General features: G+C 40.6%; 1 protein-coding gene across 7 annotated transcripts; it reads right to left on the bottom strand.

Moving 5' to 3' along the window:
• Window positions 1-213: 213 nt before the first annotated feature.
• On the bottom strand, window positions 214-27,742 carry ZNF800 (zinc finger protein 800). Of its 7 annotated transcripts, XM_054022757.1 has the most exons (6): window positions 27,373-27,450; window positions 26,133-26,243; window positions 23,428-23,523; window positions 13,029-13,172; window positions 3,112-4,798; window positions 214-1,863 (listed from the first exon to the last, which is right to left on the bottom strand). In XM_054022757.1, coding segments are annotated over exons 2-6 (1,989 nt in total). In that variant the 5' UTR covers window positions 26,194-26,243; window positions 27,373-27,450; the 3' UTR covers window positions 214-1,862. The 7 variants fall into 7 exon arrangements, with proteins under 7 accessions (XP_053878732.1, XP_053878696.1, XP_053878686.1 ...); XM_054022721.1 differs by lacking the exon at window positions 27,373-27,450 and adding an exon at window positions 27,689-27,742 and having other exon boundaries at window positions 214-4,798; XM_054022711.1 differs by lacking the exon at window positions 27,373-27,450 and adding an exon at window positions 27,646-27,722 and having other exon boundaries at window positions 214-4,798.

The raw sequence follows: 27,742 nt of genomic DNA, 5'->3' as shown, positions 1-27,742 counted from the left end.
AGCAAGGACCATAACAAAGTTTTGCTTAACTAAAATCAAGACAAGGATAGTTTTTAAAAGTGACAAAAAACTAAGATTAGACAAGGATTTCTTAATTACATAATGGAGGTCACTATAAGTGTAGAAGAAAAGGGTTCAGTCCAACTGCTAAGTTTCTCATAATGCAAAAAGTATTTTTAATTCCAGTGGAATAATACAACAAACCAGACCCAATGATAGAGAAATAAAGTTTATAGAAATGCAAATGTTGAAGTGTAGCTGCTGGTAGTAATTGAATTGATTTATGACTGAAGAAAGGCATTCCAGTTTCACTAGAATACACCTTTTTGTCTAAGCACACTTTGTTAAAGTAACTTCCAGTCTGATTTATTTCCAAATACAGTACATTTATCCAAACAAGAGCATGTACATTCAATATAGAACATTTCCAGCAACAGTTATAGTCCAGTTCCCATTCACAGTGTATTTTTTTTAGTGCAAAGCACTAAAAAGGCCAAACATTTTTCTATCCATAAAAGCATTTTTTTTTAATTCATGACCTTGTGATCAACATTTTTAGATTTTTTTTTATACAAAAAGTATATATGACAAGGTGTCTCCCTAAGCAAGAGAGTGAACCTATATAAAAACATGGTATTTCTTCTGATGTACAGTACCTTTCAAATTGTGGCAATTTGACACAAATCACTAAACAAAATATCTTCTAAAAAGTAAAAAAACATTGATGCACTGAAGCCTGCCAAGATTTCCATAATGGCAGGTGTGCTACTGTTTTGCTAATATCTTGATTATAAAATAGACAAAAGGATCAGTAAGCATTTTGCAAATCCTACAATAAAGTCAAGTGCTACCTAAAGTGGTCATTTAAGATCTTGCAAGAAAAAAATATTCTGAGTTTGTCTCACACTATCCTCCCTTTTATTAATATTTAAAGAAATAAAACTAGCATTATAAGAAGTGGTTGTGCATGGATTGTCTGTGTCTATAAAACATCAGAAAATATTCACTACCTTCATATTAACATTAGTGTGTTTTTTTAAAACAATAACTGCAACTATCATTAAAGTGCTTGTGTATAAAATTTAAACAAAAAATTAAAGAATATGGAATAGGGAATGTAGGTGTTTTTGTAAACTTCCTAAATGTTTACAAATGAAAGGTTGTCCTATGAACCATGCATGGAAAAAAAAAAAAAGTATTGGCAATATCTTTGCAGCAACTTTAGTACAGTGAAATTCAGTATACCCAAAAGTTGGGAAATTAGTCAAACTGAAAAAACTGAAGTTATGACAATTACTAAAAATTAGAACAATTCATCCAATATACACTAATATGGTGTTTGCTCTTATACATTCATTTGTAATAAATTTAAAACAGTACATAAAGCAAAAGTTTGCCAGCCAAGTAGAATACCACATAAAAAGTCACAGAATTGGTTCATCAGCATTAGCAGTACTAAGGCCAGTAGCTGTGGTGACCTCTCAAGTTGATTTCCTAAATGAAAAATAAGTTTTCTTCCAAAAAATGCTTTTTGTAAGGGGTTTTTTGTTTTTAAAGCACAGAAAGTTCATTGTCTATTGATAACTTTGCTGGACTGCATAGAGACAAGGGTAGTTAACTGCTAGTCTATAGATGCATGTTGTGCATTGCAAGTCAACAGTTACCTGACAGTGTTGGGATGAGGCACTGTCATATAACAAGCCATGAGAATAGTTATTAATTTAGTAAGAAAACAATAGTTTATGAAAGTATTTCCTCATTTTTCTTATGGTACCATTTTCAAGATATTAGTGGTTCTAACACCAAATTAAAGTCTTTCCACTCAAATGAACTCCAAACTTTCCGTACACCACTTGAAGTTATCTGAGGAGAAATGGGAATAAATTAATATTTTGAGTTTACCAATACAACTTGTTTACTAGTTATACAACAGTGAAACCATTTTTAAATGCAAGGTGGTACCTAAAATTTACCACAAACAAAAAATTTAAAAACACTCTCTTCCTTAGACAAGATTAGTGTGATTTTTAAGAGAGAACCCAGCTCATTGTTAAGTTGCATTTTCTTTAGCAGAAAGTGGTTACCAAACCACTGAAAACCCACCTACACATGCCTGACTGGTAATCCACTGCAGAACGTATACCGAGACAGAGTTGCCTTCGGGAAGAGAGCACTTCCGAGTTGAAGTCAATAGCAGGTACAGGACACGGTATATGTATTTAGCTTTAACAGGTATTTATAATAAGGAGCGAGTTCCAAAGTAATAATTTAAAGACTGCTTCTCCTCCCCACACCCAAGCCTGTTTTTATTACAAAACTCTGCAATATCCAAAAAGCCTTCATGATGATTCTGAAATCTAAAATGGCCATCTTTAGGTTATTTCCATTTAACCAAGAAATAATATTTTATAATTAGAAGACTACCTGTGCCACCATTTTTTCTATGAAGCAGGACTGCGGAAAAACAGTAAGTCATCACAATAAAGAAAAAACATCCATATTTAAGGCGCTATCCTGGAAACTCTTACTCATGCAAAGAGATGCTTTTATACCATGATGTTGGGAGAGTGAGGGAAACTTAATAGAATAAGTTAAAAGAAAAATAATAAAGTTTACTGCTGGCTGCTCATTCCAAGTTAGATGTAGAGATTTATTTACTCTGCTGTAATTCACTTTTACATCAGCTATAGAAGTACCATAATATTTTTGTAACTATCCTACAAATGTGTACATTAGCAGGATAAACCATGTGAACAAGTACCAAACAAGTGCAAAACTAATTTTAAAACGTCTACTGTAAACATAAGCCAATATAAATTGATTTTTAGAATATTAAAACAGTTTAGAAGAACTGTACAGCCTAACTGTATTAGGTTGCAACTTCCTGCAGAAGAAAAAAGTTTAGAAATTGACTTGTCTCCAAGCCACTGAAAACATATTTTGCTGAAGAGGCAAATGTGATAGCCACGTTACTTTTGTATCTCCTACACCATCGTCTATTGGAAAGCATCTGTTCAGGCAACAAAATAACAGATTTTGGGGGAAGGGGGCTTGTGGTGTTTGTTTGTTTGTTTGTTTTTAAATAGAGGCAAAACACTAGTTGTTTCTCACCAGACAAGAGCTTTTGATCTTGTACTTCTGCCTTTGGTTTTGTTTTCTTCTGGTGAATGAGATGCATTTGCCTTGTGAGTTTTCTTATGGTGTTCTAGAAAAGTCTTTTTGGCAAATGCCTTTCCACATTTATTGCATCTGTGAAGAGAAAAGTTTTTTGTGACTTTTACTTCTATGCCAACATCAGCTCCTTCAAACTTTTTACTCGGTGAGTTAGAGGCGACATCCTGTTTTGAACCAATCTGTCTTGCTTCATCCCTCTGAGGGCCTCTTTTTGCCACCTTATTTAGAACAAAATCAATAGGCTTTTTTATTGCTCTGATTTCTAAACTTGCAGTTATTTTACCAAGGTAACGTGATGACTTTTTATGAACTACAGTTATATGCCTTATCACATCACGTTTGCGACGTGTTTCATAAGTGCAGAGAGGACACCTGTAGAATTTAACATAAATGTTATTTCCATCTGTGTGCAACTCAATGTGTTTTGTCAAGTTCTGTTTAGAAGTAAATTGGCGTTTACACAGTTTACAGTAAAGCTGCTTGAAGTCAAAGCCAGCTGAAAGTTTTGGCTTCCTTGTTTTTTGCTGGCCACCTGCAGCAGATGGATTGGTTGATTTAGGGGTTTCAAGGTCTCGCTTAACTTTATTTTTCTGTGCTGCTGCTGTGTTCTTTTTCTCATTTGAATGACTTGTTCCCTTTAACTCATTCTGTGGAGAAAGGGTGATGGAAGGGGTTGAAGGTTCCACAGAATCTGCTGGTTCAACTTTTACTTTTATTTCTGTGCCGTTGGCAGTATTATTGGGTCCTTTCTCTCTTTTAGAGTTCTTTCCGGAAAGCGTTATCTTGTGAACAATTTGCATGTGCCTTTTAAGCATTATTTGTGAACTATATTTTCTCTTGCACAGAAGGCATTTGCATGCAGTTAAATTGTATTCAGCCTTTGAGGAAGACTTTTGTTTTCGGGTCTTAAAAGATTTTTTAGCAGAAACTGTATCCAAGAACAAAGGTTGCCCAGGCTTTGTAGCTATATCAGGAGTAATGGAATCCCTCCTTAACCCCCTATGAACTTCATCAAAATGCCTCCTTACATTGGCTTTTGTAGCAAATGATTTATAACATACAGGACAACTTCTGCCTAATGTTACAAGCACATTCTTATTTCGTCCTTTTGTGGAGCGCTGATTTGGTTTCTTTTTTGTTTCTATGTACTTCTTTAGTTCTTCCATCTTTTTTTTGTGTACTTTTCTAATGTGCCGACGTACACTACGTCTGGAATGAAATTCTTTTCTACATAAACAACAAATCAACTGGTGGCCAAAATCAGAATTATCAGAAGAGTCCAATTCAGGATTTAATGCTGGAGGTTGTTCGTCAGGAGTCGGCATTACATTTATTTCCGCATCAGCAGGTGGCAACTCTAAAGTTTCTGTATCGGGAGTTGAAACAGTTTTGGGTTGCTCAGTGGTAGGTTCCTGTATTTGTAATGGAGCTTGATCAGGACTATTGCTAATCTCAATATTCTCTTCTGGGTTGTCAGTTCTTGAAACGTACTGAAACACAGCATTCTGATTTGTTTCTATAGGTTCTAGCTTAATTACATATTCTTGTTTGTCCACTCTAGGATAAATGGCTTCCAGAAGATTATTTACAGCTTGGCTTTGTTTATCATTGACATCTGGGAGGTCTGTAAAAACAAAAGGTTATTGTTTAATCATCTAGAAATCTCAAGTTATTATATTAGTTTTTTAAATGTCGAAGTCAGCCTTGAATATCAGCCTAATCATTGAATTATGTGCCCACAAATTTTGATTTTAATTCAAAGTTCATGTTTGTACTACTTTTCAACAATTGCTAGAATTACAGCCAGCCTACTAGGGAGAAATCTTGCTTAATTTGCCAATTGAACCACCAGTTACCATGTCCAGTAGTGGATTTTCTCTGGATAATCAACAAATATTTTTATTACATCAGTGTAGATGTCCTTAGAATTATTAAGGAATTTTGTTTACCTCAGAGATTAACTAACTCCTTCTGGTATACCTGACCTGGCAGCCCCCCAGTTTAAGATGTGCTTTGTGTCTGTAATGAATTTCTTTTCTAGGAAAACAACAAACCAACAACTGGCCAAAGTCAAAATTATCAAGATGCAACACCTGACCTTGTTCTTCATGAGTGTTACCTAGTGTAAAATATCATTAGGGAGAGCTTTTCCTGGGGCTAGAGGTAGAGTAGTCTCAATGAAGGACCTGCAACTCTGGATGTTACTTCTCCCTGACACCCTCCAACCCTCAACTTTGTCCATCGGATCCCAGATGTACTGACCTTTAGGACACACTACAAGGCCTATACAACCACAAGTTTTCCATAAGGGAACAACATAAATAGGGTATGAGGATGAAAAGAGAATTTCATTTGTGGCGGGTTGGGAGTTTCATTGGCAGAAAGAACTTTTTATATGTTTTTATAAAATGGGAAATGCCTAGGGAGCTAGATGGGTGCTTGGTAAATTGAAAAAAAAGATATACATAAAACAGAAATTCGATCAGCACTTTTCAAAATAACCTTAATATGATTAGCGTTCAGATCATTTAAATCTGTATAAAGAAATCAAAAATCTTATTAAGCTACTTCAAATTTTACTTTAAATGTTTCAATTTTAAACAGCTATATTAATGTTAAAATAACTTGCAATGGAAAGGTCAAGGAAGCATAAGGTGTTTTAAGATCAGATTAGATTTAGCTTGTAAATATTCATGACAGACTAAAAAGGATACTTATTGATCCATCTCTCCAAGTGAAATTAGTTATATGTTCAATTTATAATAAGCCCTCAACCAGTTAACAAAATACTCCTGGTATGCGCTTCAAAATGCATTATCTTGAGAGTCTTACTGAATCACCAAAACAAAATTAAGAACTGAGACACATTTTCCCTGCAATTCTATTATTTCCAGGATATATTAATATCTGCATTTGACAATATATTAGAATATATTATAAACTACCTCTAAGATGCTTTTAAAAAGAATTGTCAATAACCTTACAGTTAGCTAGAGATAAAGCTCTATTAGATCATGCAGACAAGACGCAAGTTACAGTTCTTGATATAGGATATGAACATTAAATCAATACTAGGTTTCTTAGTCTCTCTCAAATCCATTGACTAGCTAACACCTTTCCTAAAAACAATCATTAGATCAGTCAATCGACTTCACTAAAATGGCTGGTTGTGAGAGGTGACCAAAATAAAATGGCTAACTGCAGCCTATGCTCTGAAGCCTATGCAAAGCAACCTGCCTCCATCAATTCCCAAAACCTACTAAGCTCCCCCCCAAAAAAGAGATCACAAAGTTGCAGAGGATGGATTCTCCAAGAATATCTGAAAATGTAAAGAGACCTTGTTCAGAAGAGTGTTTCTGGCAGCATGGTGGGACTTCTCAGACTCCAAGTGAACACACGGCAGCCAAATCAGGCAGAAATGCCAGGGCTGAAGAAAATCAAATGGCTTCCAAAGTAGGCATTCTGGAGACTATCTCAGAGTATAATTCCATCAGAGATGATATGACGACCAAGCTTCTTGCAGTCAAGAAGGAAATTACTCACTTGGAATAGCGAGCCCTACGCTAGAGACTGGCCTAAGAGAAGCAAGTGAAGGTAGGTCTACAGTGCAAGTAGATACCCACAGCTGGCTGGCCTGTGCCAGCTGACTCAGACTAAGGGGCTGTTTACGTGCTGAGTAGACTTCCGGGCTCAGGCTGGAGCATGGGCTCTAGGACCCTGCAAGGTGGCAGGGTCCCAGAGCTTGGGCTGCAGCCCAAGGCCAAAAGTCTACACTGAAATTAAAAAGCCCTTAAGCCCAAGCCCTACAAGCCCAAGTCAGCTGGTGTGGGCTCACCAAGGGTGTCTAAATGCAACGTAGACATACACGGAGAGAAACAGACTTGCAGTGCTGGAGCAGAGTGTGATTCTGTTTATACTGGATTACATAGAAAACAGAGTGAGAAGGAACAACATCAGAATTAAGGAATTGCCTGAAAATGCTGAAGGAGGAAACCCAAACCGATATGTAAAAAGTTTAATTGTGGAGTCATTACAGCTGAGCTGTCTGTAAGAGGTAAAAGAGGAGAAAGCACACAGGGCACTACTGCACCCCTCCCACGCCCCACACACAAACCCGGGCCTCATAATAATAAATAAATAAATAAATAATAAACCCAGAGACCTAATGCTGAAATGTCACAATTATCAGCAGAAAAAAATAATTATGAAAAAAAGTCAGAGCATTCGGAGCTCTAACTCAAAGGCCATGACCTCTCTGCCCCAACTTTAAAAAAGAAAGAAAAAAAAGCAGCACTGGGAAAATTACAGCAGCGCTCAGGAGGGCAGACATACACTGCAAAAGGTGACTCCCACTTAGCTTTCAAAAATCAGTACTATACAGAAAAATAGTTTAAACAAGGAGAAAGTACATTCAAGATGCTTGGGATGGAAATCCAAATCTCAAATGTACAAGAAGACTCTCCAGAGGTAGTAACTACAAATAAGCTGCTGAAAAACCCTTGGCAAATGGTTCAGAGTAACAGCCGTGTTAGTCTGTATCCGCAAAAAGAATTTGTTAGTCTCTAAGGTGCCACAAGTACTCCTGTTCTTCTTTTTGGCAAATGGTAAAACTCAGGAAAAGGGAATTAGGAAAAGAAAAAACGTAAGACTCTAGAGACCATACTGGCAATGTCAGAAGTGAAACTGAACAAAAGAACTCGGATACTAGAGGAGTAACCTAAAGACTAACCAGAAGAGATGTGGGAGTCACCAGGAATGACCAATTGAACAGTAACTATGTTAACATTACAAAGAAAACAGTATGAAGTATGCTTTAATTGGGATGATCAGTAATAGCTGTGTTCTGCATTTTAAAACATAGATCAGGAGTGGACAAACCACGGCTTGCAAGCCACATGTGGCTCTTTTACAGTTAAAGTGTGGCTTGTGGAGTCGTCCTCCCCCCACACCCCATTTTCCACCTAACAGACTGGGGGCAAGGCTTGGGGCTTCTGCCCTGTTGCAGAGTGGTGGGGCTAGGGGCTTCTACTACCCACTGGGGAGGAGGAGGATTTGGGGCTTCAGCCCCACAAGGCATGCCTGCCAGGGCTTAGGGCTTCAGCAGGAGCAGGGCTGAAGCCCAGAGATACTCCCGCCCCCTACAGGGCTGAAGCCCCAAGCCCCGGTAGGCGCCTCGCACAGGGCTGAAGCCACGAGATACCCCCCAAACTGAAGCCCCGAGCTCTGGCAGATGCGCCCCATGGGGATGAAGTCCCAGCAGGCGCACCCCAGCTCTCTAACGTCTGAAGATTTGTCGTATGCGGCTCGGAGGGTCTGTAAGTTTGGCCAGCCCCGACATAGACAAAATAACGGACTATAAGGGGGGGAATGGGGGTGGATCCCAAGGATGAAAGAGATTGGAAAAAATAGAGGAGGGATGGGGAAGAGCCTTTAGGGGTTCTGTATAAATTTTCCTTGTAACTCAAATGATGAGATGCTATTTAGATATCTGGTTACATTTTTTCAATACTCAAAGTACATTCAACCTGAAAAAAAAAAAACAGCACTCCTGCTTTTTTTTTTTTTTTTTAATATTAGTATTTGCTAGACGAGCCTGGTCTGTTATATCTCTACAGAGATTTCACTCAGTTTGATCAAACCACGAGAATCAACAATAGGCATTGCAATGATGCTCCGTCTGTAACATAGTAACACCCCATTAAACAGAAAGATCTGATGACTATATTCCTCATTAAACAAAAGCTAATTGTTGTAATGATCGTTTTGTTTCTGATATTTAAAGATTCGTAAACTTGTTAAAACTTTCTAAATGAATAGTTTTTAAAAATAGCTGGTTGAAGGTTCACAGATTCTTTACATTTGTGTTATACCTTCATACTCGCGACAGTAGCTTTTAAAGTTTGTTTAAAAATTGAGGTTGTTCATATGTATACCTATAAAATGAAACAAGGACTTAACTCTATTTAATAGAGTTAAATATACTACACAAAAAAGGCTGTTGATAGCGCTTGCTTTTCCTGGACAATAAGTGCAGCAGTCTTTTGCTTGGGCGGTTTGTTTTGTTTCAGTGGGATAACATACAGTTTTAGATAGAATGGCAGAGATAAAATTTAAGTTAGTTTGATTTACACTTTTCTAACATTAAAATCGACAATCACAAAAATCTTATTCATGCTGACTTCCTCAGTATGGATGGGTCAAGAGAAAATTCAAAATACTGTATCTTACTGATGTATACTTTTCTTCTCATACTTTCTCACTCATTTTTCACTTGCATGCAAGGACTCAGATTAAGAAATTTGTCAGTTTATGAAGATCTCTTCATAAGAACTTAAGTAACATTGTAGACACTGTCCAAACATTGTGAAATTAGTTTCTGCATTAGGATAGAATATTATTTTTAGTTGGTGCACAATAGGGGTCTTTCAAATGCCTTTATTCATATAACATAATAGATGTCAAAGCTAACCCCCTCCCCACCCGCAGTTAAATAGAGGACAAAACACCAAGGGCTAGACTATAGCTTTATAATCTACCCTGAATAAAGAGTGGTGAATAGCTGCATCTCAGAGCAGACCAGAAAACTAATTATGACTTAGGGTCACAATTTCTCTCCTGCTCAGAGGAGGAAGCAAGTTACTTCATCCCTTTCCATGGAAAAGCTTATTCACCCCATGTGACTGACCAACTATTTTGGCCAATAATTTAAGTGGGAAGCCAAGTCTACTCCTAGGCCTCACCCCCTTCTTGTGGGGAGAGAAGTATCAGAGAAGCAGTCCCTACAGGCTTTCTAACTTCCTCAGCCACAATCTGAACAGGGACTAGTAAAGGAGGCCTTATTCTTCACTTCCTTATATGATCAACAAGTACGGACTGTGACAATCTAGCATAAAAGGGACTTTTGGCTATTGGAAAAAGATTCTAAGCTTTGAAGAATGTTTTCAAATATCTACATGTTTTTGAACCATCCAACCCTGCATAGAAAAATATTCAAGAGCAACAGAAAAGCAATCCCCAAGGGCATATCTACACAACAGACTTAGAGGTCAACTTACAGCCACCACAGTAATTACTGAGGTGGCTGATGTCCACACCACCCTCCTTCTGTTCATGGTGCGCATCCTCACCAGGAGTGCTTCCACAGACTCAAGAGGGGCAGTTTGGGGGCCTGAGAACTCCATGCACCTCTCCACCGGGAACCCAGTTTCCCCCTGGACTCTCATCTCTGAGAATGGGGGACAGCCACCCGGGCTTCTCATCTTCCCATCAGGAGTGGGCGGCAGCCACCTAATCTTCTCGCCTTCCTGCACAGGGGACAGCTGGGCTTTAGCTGCCTGGCTTTCTTGTTAATTTTACAGCTCCAGCATGCTCAAATTTGAGTACATCTAACATTATGCTCCTCTAAAATTTAATATCTACAAAATATTTGCCCATCACATCTAATTCAGCAAGAAGGATAAGTGCAACAAAAAAAGTTTTAATCCAGGAATACTGCCAATTACATTTGCTCAATGTGTTTTCAATTTCAAATCAAAATCTTGATAGCATGGTTTAAAAAACATGCTCGGTAAAAATATATTTTAAAAACTGATAAACTGCCAACGTGTTCATTGCTGTAAAGAGTATAGATATGGTCCTTTCCCAAAAGGTTTTAATAAACTGTTAGACAAGTGAGCTGCAAAATTTTAATAGCTCAATTCCATATAATTCTATGGATAAAAGTTACATAGAAAACAAAATTAGATGGTGGAGTCCAAAATATGTTCTTTCCTAAACTTTTCACTCTTCTCCCTTTATTTTTGTCTATTTTTTTCCAATTCAGTCCAGAAAGTATGAGAGAAAGTTAATGCCATACACTTGCATGGTAATAACAGAAGTGCCTTACCCACATCTTCAGTTGCTAAATGAAATTTATTAGAACATCATCAACCCATCCTTGTTACTTTAATGGAGCAGCAGGCACAAGTAAAACCTCTGTGCAGGAGTATAGCTTTAAAGTAAGATGGGAATGAGGAAGAAGACCATTAGCTGGTCAAAAAGGCACTGTAAGCCAATCGGTAGGGCATAAGACAAATACTTAGGCCTGATCTACATTAGGAATTTACTTTGGTATAGCTACATCTCAGGCCTTGGTTACACTTGAGAATTCACAGCGCTGCCATGGCAGCACTGTGAAGCGCGAGTGTAGTCGTGCTGCCAGCGCTGCAAGTACTCCACCTCTCCGAGGGGAATAGCTTGCAGCGCTGCGAGCAAACGTGCAGCGCTGCAGGCGCTGATTACACTGGCGCTTTACAGCACTGCACTCGCTGCGCTGGGGGGGGGGGGGGCATTTTCACACCCTGAGCGCAGCAAGTTGCAGCGCTGTACAGCGCCAGTGTAGCCAAGGTCTCAGAAGTGTGAAAAATCCACATAGCTGAGAGGTGTAGCTATGCCACCCTAACCCTCAGCATAGACCAGCGCTAGCTCAATGGAAGAATTCTTCCGTCAGCCTAACTACTTCCTCTCAGGAAGCAGATGACCTACACCAACGGGAGAAGCCCATGTCGGCATAGGTAGCATGTACACTGACGCGTTACAGCAGCTCCACGGCAGCATTTTAAATGTAGACATACCACTAGGAAACCTGGGTTCTATTCCCAGCTGTCACTAACCTGTGGTGTAACACTAGGCAGGGCAATTTACCTCTCTATGCATTCATTGCCCCTTCCACGCTTTGTCTGGGCTATTTAGGTTAACATCTCTTGGCTCCAGGAGTTTTGTAACACCTAGAACAATGATTTTCTCTCAGCTCAGGCCTCTGGCTACTTACTGTAGTATACGTTATTACTATTTCTATCTAAAAGGGTTTTTTTAAAATGTTAATCTTTTTCCTTCCCCTACAGGTCACTAAAAGTGATTTAAAACATGCTTTTACTCAGAGGTATTGTGTCAAGGTGTTAGACCTAGAACTTAGCTTGGCATAGGTTATCATATTTGTAAGTTTGTCTCCCCCATCTCCATAAGAACAAAACCAAATTCAGGTTGTCATCTGGGTATACATTATTTTAAATTAGGGTATATTTTGTCATAATATACTAATAATTTTTAACAGCAAATTATGTGTCAGTCCATCAATAATCTTGTGTTTTTCTCACTGCATAAAGGATTGGTTGAAGGAAAACAACAAAAATCTTAAGAGTTCAAGGAAGAATATGCTAACAAAAAGGTAAAGGTGACCGACTTTTAGATTTTGAAAGTGTCCTTTTAAAATTATTAATAAAATACGACTACTTGTTCTACAACATATCAAGGCCAACATGAAAATTACCTAATAGCATTATGATGTGCCATACAGTATCAGCCCTGGCTCTAGATCCCTAAAGCAGAAATCTTCAAAATCAACATATACAAGACCTAACCTCTTTTATATTTTCATTTTCTCACTCTCTCTCTCTCTTGTAGAAATACAGGAGTTTTCAACTACACTGAATTTCATGACTTGGATCATGATTCTGCAAAAAACCGAACACATTCATAACTTTACTCATGTGAGTAAAACTTACACACATCCTTTGCAGAACCAAGGCCTTAAATTGCCACATGGCCCAAATTAATATCTTTGGAGCATCGATTGCCCTCATTCTCTGCACAGAAAACTCCCATTTGACAGAAGAGAGTTTCAGACAGATTGAAAGAATGAGTCTGAAAGTGACAAGCTAATAAAAGTGAAGTACTTCATTGCTTCACTGATCCTCTCATTTACCTGTTAGATTAGTTACATCTTGTTTCTGATGGTGTTTTTACGTACAATATAAAAGGGGAAATTTTCTCAATTCTAGGTTGTTCGATTAAATATTTTGGTGAATAAAACTTACTGTCATCCATCTGGAGACTTGGAGGACAATAGAACTTTTTATGAGTAATTAAGTTTGGTAATCCTCTGAAGAGACTGCGGCATATTTTACATTCAAAAATGGTGTCCACGTCTTTTAACAAGATATGTTTAAGTTGTTTAGTTCCTGGAACAAAAGAAATGTTACACTTAAAATAAGGTACTTTTTTTAAAGTCACACTTTCTCATTAAAGCAAAAATTTTCAAATCAAAACAAACTTCAGTGCTAAAGCAGGAAATAATGCAAGACAAAATGCCATTATCACTGTCATTTGTAAGTTAGCTACATACATTCTGGATTACTACATAAAGACTAGGCTGAAGAAAAAAAAAATCAAGATTATAGATATTGTTAAAAGTAAAAGGACTGCAAGATTTAAGATTAAAACCAACAGCTAAATTCAGAAGGGGAGCTTTTGGTTAATGAGTTATAATTGCCTATCAGGTGGAAGGAAAGAACAGCCACCTAGTCATTTAAATCATTATTTAGCACCTTTTCAAGCTCCTCAGGCAGCGCTGAGGATGTACAACAAAGCACTTTCACTCAAAAAGACTGACAAACAGGGCAGAAAATTGTGAAGAACGCAACAAAATGAAAAGAGAATAGTAGACAAATTCTAGACTGTTACATGAGGGTACCAGAGATCAATGTAGTTGCACTTATATTACAGAGCAGAATTTGGACTCTTATCTTTAGTCTGCCTATTGTCTTCCTCGCTGAAGAAAAATACAAAATTTAAGATTAATTTTGAATTAGCACATTGTGTCAAGTGTAGAGTTTGTGTTTGTAAGCATGCAAACATTATAGTTTAAAAACCACATACATAAAGTGCAGATGTGCCTTGCTAATGTACTCCAACCTTGACTTTTCCTGAAGAGCCAATTAAAGTGGTGAGAAAATAGCTCATGCTCCAAATCCATTCCTTCATCGGCCTCTGTGCTGAAACTGCTAACAAGAGTGCATATAGTGATGGTGGGTTTTGTAACATGGACACTTGTCCACTACAAACTTTAGTAAGACACTGATTAATCAAGATGGGGTTTTACTGAGTTTTTATTTCAAATTTCTTTAGTATGCTAGGTCATTAAAAGAGAAGTTTCCAAAAAAAATGGAGCAAGATTACCAGTTAATGTCAATCTATTAGATGTAAAATGATTAAAAAAAAAATTTACATAACTACTATGGCTGTTGATTAATCGCAGTTAACTCACGCAATTAAAAAAATTAATCTCAATTAATCGCAGTTTTAATCGCACTGTTAAACAATACCAATTGACATTTATTAAATATTTTTGGAAGTTTTTCTACATTTTCAAATATATTGATTTCAATGACAACACAGAGTACAAAGTGTACAGTACTCACTATTACTTTTGATTACAAATATTTGCACTATAAAAATGACAATAAATAGTATTTTTCACTTCACCTCATGCTAGTACTGTAGTGCAATCTTTTTATCGTGAAAGTGCAACTTACAAATGTAGACTTGTTACATAACTGCACTCCATAACAAAACAACGTAGAACTTTAGAGCCTACAAGTCCACTCAGTTCTACTTCTTGTTCAGCCAATCACTAAGACAAACAAGCTTGTTTCCATTTGCGGGAGATAATGCTGCCTGCTTCTTATTTACAATGTCACCTGAAAGTGAGAACAGGCATTCACATGGCACTTTTGTAGCCAGCATTGCAAGGTATTTACGTGCCAGATATGCTTCGACCACCATTCCAGAGGACATGCTTTGATGCTGATGATGCTCTTTTTAAAAAAAAAAAAAAAAAAAAGTGTTAATTAAATTTGTGACTGAACTCCTTGGAGGAGAATTTTATGTCTACTGCTCCATGGTTTTACCCGCATTCCGCCATACATTTTGTGTTATGGTAGTCTTGGATGATGACCCAGAATATTTTGTTTGATTTAAGAACACTTTCACTACAGATCTGACAACACACAAAGAAGGTTCCAATATCAGATTTCTAAAGATAGCTTCAGCACTCGATCCAAGGTTTAAGAATCTGAAGTGCCTTCCAAAAATCTGAGGAGGACGAGGTATGGAGCATGCTTTCAGAAGTCTTAAAAGAGCAACACTCTGATGCAGAAACTACAGAACCCGAACCATCAACAAAGAAAATCAGCCTTCTGTTGATGGCATCTGACTCGGATGATGAAAATGAACAGGAGTCAGTCCACACTGCTTTGGATTGTTATCAAGCAGAATCCGTCATCAGCATGAACGCATATCCCCTGGAGTGATGGTTGAAGCATGAAGGACAAATGAATCTTTAGTGTGTCTGGCACAAATAACTTGCAATGCCGGCTACAACAATGCCATTCAATCGCCTGTTCTCACTTTCAGGTGACATTGTAAACAAGAAGCGGGCAGCATTATCTTCTGCAAATGGAAACAAGCTTGTTTATCTTAGCGATTGGCTGAACAAGAAGTAGGACTGAGTGGACTTGTAGGCTCTAAAGTTCTACATTGTTTTGTTATGGAGTACAGCTATATAACAAAAAATCTACATTTGTAAGATTTGACTTTCTGCAGTGGAAGTCAAGAACTCAACAGTATTTCCTCTAGATTTAGTATAACCAAATGATTTGTAACAGTCTACAAAACTGAACAGCTGAAAATAAGACAATATACAAGCTTTTGTGTGGCTTACATATCTTCTTACACAATTATGGGACTAGAAAAGAAACTTGCTATAGTCCCACAATTTAGCAGTGGGAGCCGCGATCGGCCAAACCTGCGGATGTGGCAGGTAAACAAACCGACCCGGCCCACCAAGGTGCTTACCCTGGTGGGCTGTGGGCCAAAGGTTGCCGATCCCTGCACTAGGATATTATGAGTTACTTAGTTTAAGGTAGAAAACAGAAGTTTTATGTGAATACTATCTAAACCATAACATTTAATATCAAGGCTGGCATTGTATCTGGAGATCACCTCTGTCTACATACTGCAGTTCATATGAAATGTATAAGTATCACTCGAAGTCCCCAGTCAACACTATACATACACATACATATTGCAAGTGCATCTACGTACACACTCAAGTCACACAGGTTAATCTATGTCTTAACTAGTCAACAGATGAGGAAAGGGCATTATGCACATCCATGAGGGAAACCAGACAGCTCTTGCCGACGGGTGCAACCTGTAAGTACATGGTCTAAACTGCCTACTACGACAAAGCAGGGAGTCAAAGGCCCCCACTTGTAGTTATTAGCAGCACATCTGACCATTCCACATCTGAAATGATTGAGCTTTATCCCAAGATGGCGTGAAAGATCAAAACCAGGATGCTGATCTGATGGATTTGTCATGATGGGCATTAGCTACATTTGAAGCTCGAAAATAGGAATACAGCAGAACACTGTTTATCCAATCTAATTGGGACTGGGGCCAGATCGGACAATCAAAAATTCGAATAATCTAGAGAATAGCAAAGTGCGAAGCTGCAGCACCATCTAGCAGCCACAGGAGAGATCACCCACTTCTGGACCTGTGGGCGCTGGTTGTTCAGTTAATACTGAGAGCTGGATAATGGTGGGTTGGATAAACGGGGTTCTACTGCACTTGTGCCTGGCATCTAGACCAGGCAGAAACACTCTCAGTGTAGGTAGTGACTGTCAGCACTTGGTCACAAGTACTGTGGTTTGGTCTGAAACCTGCATGGTCTACACAGGATTCTCATCAATAGTTGGGGAAATTCTCTGAAGGATAATCCTTTCAAATAATTTGCACACATAGTTTAGCAAAGAGATGGGTGCTAACTTGTTGCAAATCAGTAGACTCTCAGGTTTTAGCAAGGCTATTACTTTTGCTCGGTGACCGATCTTAGATATTTTATTCTCCTGGATGACTAAAGAGAAACATGACTAGCCACTGTCTGCTAGTTTTTCCAGGGTTCTTCAGGAATTCAGGGGAGATGTTATCAAGCCCACAGGCTTTACAAGTTTCAGTGTTTAAACTGCCCCTTCTATTTCATTTGTGGTGAAAGGCTGGAAGTCTTTTTCTGTTTCTGGTATGCACTGTTTGCAGTACTACCATTTCTTCTTCACCTCTCCTTCAAATGTTTTGCCCCTGTCCACCTTTGTACCATTTATCAGGCAGGTAGCAATACCATTTGTAGGAACTGGGTAATGGTGCTGTGCTGCAGGCTTCTGAGCACCACCACCAATAACTAGGCACAACAGGGGGAGTTAAAAATGGCAACATTATTTCCCAAGATATTAGCTTTTAGAGAGTTTAAGACAAACTCTATTAACTGTAATGTGAGTTTTCTTGTAAAGAGAGTTGAAAAATGAAAAGAATCTTTCAAGAAAGTGCATGTGATTTTAGACATTTTTATAAAAATATAAAAAACTTTAATCTTTATAGTTTCTTGGATTTTTATAATCTACTGTGGCAACTTACTCAAGTACTTTAAAATAATACAATTTAAAAAAAAACTAATAAAACATACAGGAACTCTTTAATTAAAAGATTAGTATATTAAGTAGTTAGGAACTATCTGGAGACTTTTTTGGGTCTTTGGCATCAGGGAAGACTGGCCCATAAGTTAGAGCAGTGTTTCACAAACTGGGGTCTGCAGACCCCTGGGGGTCCCTGAGGGTACTTCAGAGGGTCCGCAGGCCCCGCTGATCAACTCCTCTCTCTCCGGAGGCACAGCGGGACTAAGGCAGGCTCCCGGCCTGCCCTGGCTCCGTGCCACTCACGGAAGCGGTCGGCACTTCCCTGTGGCCCCTTGGTGGAGGAGCAGGGGGTCTCCACGCTCTGCCAGCGCCCAAGCACTGACTCCGCAGCTCCCATTGGCTGGGAACTGTGGTCAATGGGAGCTGCAGGAGTGGTGCCTGCGGGCAGGGGCAACGCCTGCGGGCAGGGGCAGCACACAGAAACCGCCTGGCCCCCCTGCCTAGCAGCCGCTACCAGAGAGATGTGCCAGTCGCTTTCGGGAGCCGCCCAAAGTAAGCTCCGCACCCCGAATCCCCTCCAACACCCCTACCCACTGCCCCAGCCCAGAGCCTGCACCCCCTCACGCATCCAAACTTCCTCCCAGAGCCCGCACCCCCTCCTGTGCCCCAAACCCCTGCCCCAGCCTGGTGAAAGTGAGTGTAGAGTGATGAAGTGAGCGGGGGGAGGGAACAGGTGTAGTGGGGTGGGACTTTGGGGGGGAAGGGATGGAGTGGGGGTAGGGCCTGGGTCTGAACGGGAGGCTTGGCGGTCCCTGAAAATTTTTAAATCAAAAAAGGGGGCCCTTGGGTTGCTGAAGTTTGAGAATCGCTGGGTGAGAGCACTAGCCTGGGACGTGGAAGACCTGGGTTCAATTCTCTGCTTCACCAGCATTCCTGTGTGATGTTGGGCAAATCATTTACTTTCTCTGTGCCACAGTTCCCCATAATATAAATCAAAGGGGTGTTGGGAGGATAAATATATTAAAAAGTGTGAGATTCTCCGAGACTATGGTAACAGAGGCCATACAAGTACCTAAGATATCTGCACTTTATCCACAGCGTTCACATAAAACATCCAGTAGAAAAAAAATACTAGTTTACTTAAACTGTTGGTGTAGTAAAGCACCATACTACAGGATCATTCATCATACAATGCAATATCTCAAAAAAATATATGCTATGGTTAATTTCAGAATCCCAAGTCAAAAATATTGATGTAGTCAGACAGGTGTTGTCGTCACATCCCTTAACATCAAGATATTCTCCAAGTTGACATAGAATGCCAAAAAAAATTAATCAGGGCCCACCATAACACTTCACTGAAGGGTTCCCTTCAAATAAAAGTTCTAAGTTAGAGTCCCTTGAATCAAATTTCTTCAAATACTTTTTTGATATACCTATAATATATTTGTAATAGCAATGATTTTTTCTGCCATCACTTAAGCATTTTGGGGAATGGTGTGGAAGATAGGGGAGACTGGTTTAAAAAACAATACCAACTCAGACACAGAGTTAGTTAATAGCAACTTCAAACTAGAGAAAAATGTGCAAAAAATCCCTTCCGAGGGCAAGCTGTTTATCTGGATCTCATCCAGAAACAGTTGAATTTTTGCACAAAGTGGAACCACTGAGGAAAACATACCTAAATATATTTGAAGAGTCTCTACATACAGACAAAATTCCACTAAGTTCAGTAATTAGTGTAGGGAGGGGAGATCTCCAATTTGTTAATGGCACCTGACAAAAGATTTGCTGATCAGTGCAGGTAGCATGCCTCTACCACACTAGCAGCGGTGGAATGAAATTTACAAGGAAATTGTCAATTTCACTGATACTACTGCCCAAATATGTACTATGCAAGAGTGAAAATAACCAGATTCCTGTGAGTTTAACTGTAAAGTTTTGGGAAACTGTCAGCAGAAGAGAGACAACCTCCCATGCTGTTGTGGGCACACTGCAGGGGAAGAGGAGGAGGAAAGATCTCATTCAATTTTATGGGAAATGGGGATGGATGCAATGAACACTAGGCTTCTCAGGAGGCTGCTGCCTCTCAATTCTACTGAAGCGTCTCCATCTTTTATATTTATTTTTGGCTAGTAGGCAGTTGTCAGCTTATCAAGGTCCAGCAATATTTTGAAACTATGAAACTAGCTCATCATGAAGCCTATAGAAGACTGGCACAGTTCTTCAGCTAGTGCAGATACTCCACTGACAAGAAGCACTGCAGTAGTCATAAGAATCACAATGTTTGTGTATCACATATGCAATTTTATCTTTCAAAACTTGTTCTCCTGGTATAATAGCATTCAGCATGCATACTCCCTTAACAATGAGGACAAAGCCATGTGTATTTTTTATATGTAATATTATTAGATTAGGAAAAACCTCTATTGGAACTGCTTATTAAGGGTAAAAACATCCTGCTCGCTTGTCCTATTTCACTTAAAAGCTTAATGAAAGAATCAAAGGTTTCTTCCATAATGAAGTCAAGTATCAGAGGGGTAGCCGTGTTAGTCTGGATCTGTAAAAAGCAACAAAAAGTCCTGTAGCACCTTATAGACTAACATACATATTGGAGCATAAGCTTTTGTGGGACGAAGTGGGTATTCACGCACGAAAGCTTATGCTCCAATACATCTGTTAGTCTGTAAGGTGCCATAGGATTGTCGCTTTTTCCATAATGAAATGTCATTTGTTCAAAAGTGGTAACTAGTAAAACCCTAGTCAAAAGTTGTTTTTCTTTCTGACCAACTCTCTTGATGCAAATGAGAAAAGAGAGGGAAGTAAGCCATGAATTTATGGCGTGCCAGCAAAGATATTCTGGAACGGCCTGGGGACAAATTACTTGAAATTAGGTCACTCTGCTACCCAAGGAGACTCCAGCTAATCTGCTTCAGGTGGGAGAAGGGCACACACACAAATTTGAGGCCTTAGGCAATTCCATCCAAATGTTCCATCTCCTTATAAAAGGTCACAGATGACACATTTCAGTTCCCATTTTCCCTCTGGTCACTGTATTATATGTTTCTTAAATACAAATGAAGGGAAAATACGGAAGTCTCATCAATGACTTTTTTCCCCCTGGCAGACATCATCCTCGTACCGAGGATAGCCAACAATGATCAAACAGATCTGCAGGAGCTAGCACAGCCATATTTATTGGTAGTTCTATAGTAAGAGAGATGATTCACAAGTCTTTCAATCACACACATAACTCTGTTGCCACAGATCTAAAAGGAAAATCTCTAAATAAATTTAGATTTTAGCATTAAAGAAATCTCCTAAAACTTTAACACTGGTACTGAATCTCTATGGTTTTATGCTGTGAACTATGGAAATAAAAATGTACTTTAGTACATTTCAGATGGGTCTGCCCTTGTAATGGGTCAAAGTTTTCTAACATTACCTATATTGAGCACGCTCAACCAAAACTCAGTTTTTACTGTCAGATACATATATTCATTGTCATGTACTGGCACTTGTGATGGGGTGTACCAATCCCGCGCTGGTGGGCAAGGGTTAAAGAGCTACTCTAGATTCAAGAGGCTATACCCCCTTCCCTCTGCTGGGCACGATCCCAGTGGAGGGAGCATTTAAAAGGGTGCAACTCAGCTCAGTCTGGGTTGACTGAGGAGGAGAGCATTCAGGTGCAGCAGCCTCCTGCTGGAAAGCCACCGAGGCTCTACACCACCAGGACAGAATCCCATAGCCAAGCTGCTGGAAGCTAGTCGACCGCAGGAGCCGAGGGTGGTGACTCGTTATGGCCCATGGAAGAGACTCTGGAGACAGATCAGAGAACACAGGAGGTACCCCAAATCCAACCTGTGATGATATCAGTGGAACTGAAACAAGGGTAAGAAGTGAACTAGAGAGTGCACTTAGAGGTTTCAGGCCCTGAGCCCTGTGCAAGGGCCACTGTTTCGGAGGTCAGAACCCAGTGGAGTAGGGTGGGCCCAGGTTCCCCTACCCACTCATCAGTGGGTAACACTACACTGAACAATCTGAACAGTGGCCACTAAGCCAGCAGTTCTCAAACTATTTACTATTGTGGGCCGCATATGCAGCTCGCTCTCTGTTAAATGGGCCACATCCACACTATCTATCTATCTACAGATAGATAGATGATATAGATATCTTATTATATATATATATATACACACACACATACACACACACCACCCCGTCTGCTGGGGCTGCCCAGTCGGGTACATGTCCCTTGACGCCTGATCCCAGACAGTCAGGGATAGGGCAGATCCCACCCACCAAGCCATGGGGGACCCTGGCTACGAAGCCACCCATGGGACACATTTCCACCTCACACCAGCTCTCCCCCGCAGATGGAACTTACACAGCAGCCTCCTGCTCTGACTGTGAGCTCCAGGTCAGGACATGGCCAGCAGGAGACAGGCAGGCAGGCGCTATCTGGTATAGGCAATTCAGGGTGCACTGCAGCCTGGAACATGCTCATTCCCCCAGAGGTGACACATAGCTGTGGCTAGTGAGGGGACATGTTCCCTCCGCCCCCTGATTTCTCCGGACGCCTCTGGCATGGACGCCCAGAAGTGAGGAGGCAGCGCTCACCCGGCAGTGGCACTCACAGTCATTCCCTTCTCTTCCCCACTGTCACCTGCCCCTATCTCACTCCCCATCCTCTATCTCTTCTCCCTCCCCCTTCCTCTTCCCAGCACATCCCCTTTCCTCTTCACACTGTCCCCTGCCCCACTCCGTCCTGCCCCATTTCCTCATCCCCTTTTCTTCACCCTGCCCTACCCTGCCTCGTCTTGCCCCCATATGGGCACTCCCCATTGTACAGAAACAGAACCCAGCACACAGAGGACGACGACAGGCACTAGGAACCAGGAGGCAGTGTCTTGGAGCTGACAGCTCAGCTGGGGAAGAGGTGCTGAGTGAGTTGGCACAGCATGGGAAGGACAGAACCTCCCCCCATCCTGCCTGCACCGGCTGAGCAGAGCAAGCCCTGCTCGGTGCTGACAGAAATCAGGGTGGGAAAGGGGGGGCAATGCCCCTCCAAACTATGCCCATGGGTGGCGTGAGTTGATGACCCAGCACCTCCCCCTATCCTGACAACCCTACAGTGTGTCCCTGCAGCCTGGGAGCACCTCCCCCGCCACAGAGGGCTGCTTCACCTTCCTTGCTGGCAGGGAGCATTCTAGCAGGGCTCCTCCTCAGCCAGCCTCGTCAAGGAGCAGCAAACTTTGAAATTTTTTTAGCATATGTGTGCGCTAACTGGGCCACAGGTTGAGAATCACTGCGTTAGGAAAAGCAGCCTTTGAACTCTCGCCAGTGGGCAACACTACCCCGAACTATTTCTGCTAGGCAAAGCGGCCTTTGGATTCTCCCCAGTGGGCGACATTACCCTAAACTGTAACGGTCGGGGAAATCGACCCTTGGAATCTCACTGGTAGATGCTACACTTCAGAGTATCACCATTAGGCAATGCTGCCGGCCTGGAGTACACAGCCAACCCACGACAGTACTGGAGAACACACAAAAAATCCTAGTATTGTAATAGCAGTGCTGTTACACTACTATCTATATAACAGTGCAAGATGGACACTAATTTTTTTTTATTCTCTTTTCAAAGTTTAAGAAAAAAACATCAAGAAAAGGTGATACATGGGCATGGATCCTTAGCAGAAATTGTATCTGAGATAATGACAATTGTGCCGCAAAAGCAAAATGACTTGAAACTTTCTGGTTTTAAGAATATAGCACGTATGTATGAAAATACTTCCTACTGGAACTGGTGATCTCACAAGAACAGAGCTTAAATCTCAGCCAAATTTGCAATTACGTGTAGAAAATTGGTTCTATGGAATCAGTAACTTTACTGACACACTTGTATTATTACATATTTAGAAGCAAGGAAATAACTAAAAAAAACAAAAACAAATACTCATACCTGATCGAAAGCACTCGATAATTTGTTGAATACCAGATTTTGACATCTGCAGAGGTTGCTGTAACAAAGGAGGATCACCAGGTTCTAACAAATACACTGCAAGACATCAAGGATGACAGTTAGAGGAGACACACACACATTTTATATATCTCAATAATTGAGGCTGGTTGAAAAACAGGACAAAGTCATCAGGAAAAATTTTGTTCCCTTTTTCATCGAAGTTGAAAGCTAATAAAGGTGACTAGCCCTATTCCTTGTAATAATAATATGGGCTTAGGGATGGCATTTGGAATTTTGCATTCTCACCTCCTTGCTGTTGAAATTAATTTGAAGAGTGACAAATTTTCTATCAAAGCTGCTTATTTCAGGCAATGTGTTGTGATTTTGATTAGTTTGTTTTATATTTATATTCACATAGTCCTGTGTATGATGTTTCATAAACATGGATATGAATATGTACATACACAAAAATAGAAGAGAACTGTAGATAACTTAGTGGTCTCTGCCACTTAGACTATTCACTTCATAGAATTGCCTGTTAGATTGTGCCTTCACAAAATCCTCGTCTCATTTTTCGGTGCAAGCAAAAACAAAATAAGTATGTGAAAAAAAATTAAAATGCTGAATTCAACATCTGCATTCATATGGGCAGATCCCAGTGACTTTAATCGAAGGTATGGATTTATATTCAAGGGTTGACTATGCCCTCAAAAGAAGTATTATTTAGAACAAATGTACTAAATAAGTATGAACATATCTACTTAATTTTATATTTCAATTCTTATTCATTTTATATTCAAGCATTTTTTTAATCAAGCAACTTCAGAAATGATATCCCACCTAAAATGACACTTTTTCTAAATTTGATTTAGATTCATTTCCCATTCTTTGTAAACAATATTAAAATATATTTACAAACTCTAGTGACAACTAAAAAGCTAAGACATCCCCAGGGGTCAAGATAGTCATATTTTAAGTGGAATATACTGATGTATAGCATATATCCATATTGATATGGACACCATAACCCTGATCATGCAAACACTTACACAGATGAATCATTTTACACACAGGAATAGCCCCATTTAACTCAATGAGGCTATTCCAACACAGTTACTTATGTAAGTGTTTGCAAAGTCAGGGCTCAGATCTCCTTAGGTATTTCTACACTGCAATTAGACATCTGCAGCTTGCCTGTGCCAGCTGACTTGGACTTGCAGGGCTCAGGCTGCTTAACTGAAGTGTAGATGTCTGGGCTGAGACTGGCACCTGGGCTCTAGGACCTGTGAGATGGGAGGGTCCCAGAACGTCTACATTGCAATTAAACCACATATATTTATATTAAAAGGTTCAATGCACAAGATAAAACTATTTCTGAACATTAAAAAAATAATTTAGACACATTTCAAAGATAAAGAGAAATACTGCCCTAGAATATGAGCAGTTATAAACAAATTCAAACTGCAATGATAACGTTAGGAAAAAACAGCCTAAGAACAGTAGACTTTTTATTCTATCCAACTATGCCCATACCTTAAGCACAAACATACGTAACAACCATTACAAATTATCTCATTGCTTGGTGATATCTAGCACAATGACATATTGTATCCTACTAACCTACTTGCCATTCTTAATTAAAAAAAAAAAAAAAAAAAAGTACACTTTGGGCTATATACTGCCTCTGATATAGGTGTGCGACTTCCACTTGACATCAAGGGGAGTTTCATAGGTGAACTGGACAAAATGCATGGCTTTAAGGCAAGAATTGTATATTCAATCTATTTTTTTAAAAATTACAGTAACTTGAAAGTTTCTATTTAGATAGAAAGATTTATTGTTGAGACGTCAATTTATTTCTCAAACTACCTTTAGCTAAGCTACAGCTACACTTTCAGAGTTGGTAAACAACACTTTCCCCCAATCAGTCCCAAAAATTCATGCCATTCATACTTTAAAAAAGGAGGATTGGGGGGAAAGAGACAAAAAAAAAAAAAAAAAGAGGAAACCTCCTCATAAACAGCCCTACCACAACAAAGCAATAGAGAAAAAGAAGAAGAAATTGGTGAGGAAACAGATTTATGTTTGAAACTTCCAACTATAAACATTAAGTAAAACAATAATGAAAAGACTCTTAACAAAATGATGGTTGGACTCCACAGAGCACACTTTCACCTTTATAAGTGACATTTTCCATGTTATTATACAAACCTAATTTCAAAACAAGCTAGTGGTAGTTTGGGTTGTTGTTTTTTTTCCTCAAAAACAAAAGCTATGACTTTGTCAATATTTAACAGATAAGGTATAAAGTAAATACATCCTCTTATATTTGAGCATAACAGAACGCAAAAGAACGTACAGACTAGGAAAAAAATCAGAACACAACAATTTTAAAAAATGCAGATACAAGGTGACTGCTCTTAGTATCTTGCCTTCCCCTCAGTTCAGTGCACACAATGCCCATGTGAGCTTGGGGGTTATTATGCACCCTGTAAGAACTGAGAAATTGATCTTCCTGAAGTAATTTACTGTGACAGTTTTAGGATATTTAAAAAACATTTTAAAAACTGAAATTAGGAAACTTCATATTTGCTGATGTAATGGCTTCATTATTACTGCACATTTCTGATGTCACAGCCAGTTTCTGAAAGCTTCTTAGAGGACAGAATCAATTAAAAAAAATGAAGTATTACATAGCACTATACCTGGTTCACAGCACCCATGGTGATGATGGTCAGTCTGACAACACTTATCCCTTAGAGGCATTTTCTGTGTGCACGACCTACTTTCCTTCTACATCCAGCAGCTTGTTTCTGCTAAAATAAGCAAATTCTCTGTCACCTCCCAGACCATAAGACTTAAACAACACTAACATCATACCCCCGCTTCCTAAAGACTAAAACAGCACTGAACCCACTCAGAGGTCAACTGTGCCTTTTTTAAGATAGAAAGTCTATGGTGTTTATCAAACATTTTCAAATCTAAAAAATCTGTCTACTTCCATGCCTTTCAATGAAGGGCAAAAGCTTCAAGAGTTATAGAATCAAGGAAACCCTTCTTCCTCCTAAATTCCAGTCACATCCCTAAATCAAAAGACAAAATAACCAACATTATGAATCCCTGTCTACCACAAAAACCAAACTTAGGCATGTGTAAAAAATAAGGCTGCACAAAGATCCATGTTTTGGAGGGCCCTTATGTTTGTCAACACCACTTTGCCCAGCTGTAGGGACTTAACCCATCTTTCAGTTATTATTGTTTGTACTACCATAGCACCCACAATTGTTAAAACCCACCTAGACTCCTAGTAGTTGATGAGATTCTTCTGACTCATCTCCCAATAATAACAAGCATCCATACAGTTGTGAAAACCAAACTATAACTCCTATTAACAATATTGACCCACACAGTTGCCAAATTTTCAACTCCATTGCTGCTCTGTGTAGGGTACTGAAGTGTGACTGAGGCACCATTTACTGTATGTTACTTCATGAATGGCCCCAGCACAAACTCTTTTCACCTCCATACTAGAGACAGGAAAGCCCTACCGCGTCCACCTCGAGGAACCGGTCCCACCCCTCTGCCCCAACAACAACATGAACCCTGCCCTCCCCCCCGCCCCCACAGCGCCCCCAACAGAAACTCTGCCCCCTATGCTCTCCCTGGCCCAGTCCCGCCCCAACCCACCAACCCTGCCCCTCCGCCACCCCCCAGGAACCCAGCCCTGCCCACCGCCCCTTCCATGAACCCGGCCCGGCCCTGCCCCCGGGGGAATCCGACCCGGCCCCGCCCCGGAGCAGCGCCCAGCCCGCGGGGAGAGCGGGACAGTCGGGCGCCTGGGCAGGGAGAGCCCGCCCCGCACACGGGCAGCTTGCGCTGTCCTGTCTCCCTGGGCAGCAGCAGCCCCGCGGGGGCCAGGGCTCCCGCCGGCCGGGCTGCACTTACGCAGGCTCCCGGGGCGGAGTGCGGGGCAGCCGCCAGCTCCCGTCCCGGGGGGGCGCGGCTCACCCACGAGCCCCGCGGGGAGCGGGCGGCGGCCGGGCTGAGCCGAGCGGGTCCCGCGCGGAGCCGGCAGGTGACAGCGGGCGCCAAAGCAGCGCGGCGGCCGGAGGCAGGGAGCGGGGCGGGACGCTGCGCCCGCGCAGGGAGCCGCCGCACCAGCCGCCGCCGCCGCCGGGCGGACTCTTTTCCCCCCTCCCTCTCCGAAGTAAACTTCACCGTCCCGTGTCCCGCCGGCGCAGCGGGAGCGGCGACCACTGACCCCGGAGGCGGATGGGCACAGGGGCAGGAAGTGACTGCGGCCGCAGCGACTCGG

The sequence above is a fragment of the Malaclemys terrapin genome, chromosome 1, assembly GCF_027887155.1.
Source record: "Malaclemys terrapin pileata isolate rMalTer1 chromosome 1, rMalTer1.hap1, whole genome shotgun sequence".
Classification (NCBI taxonomy): domain Eukaryota; kingdom Metazoa; phylum Chordata; order Testudines; family Emydidae; genus Malaclemys; species Malaclemys terrapin.
This window is presented reverse-complemented; position numbering and strand designations above follow the sequence as displayed.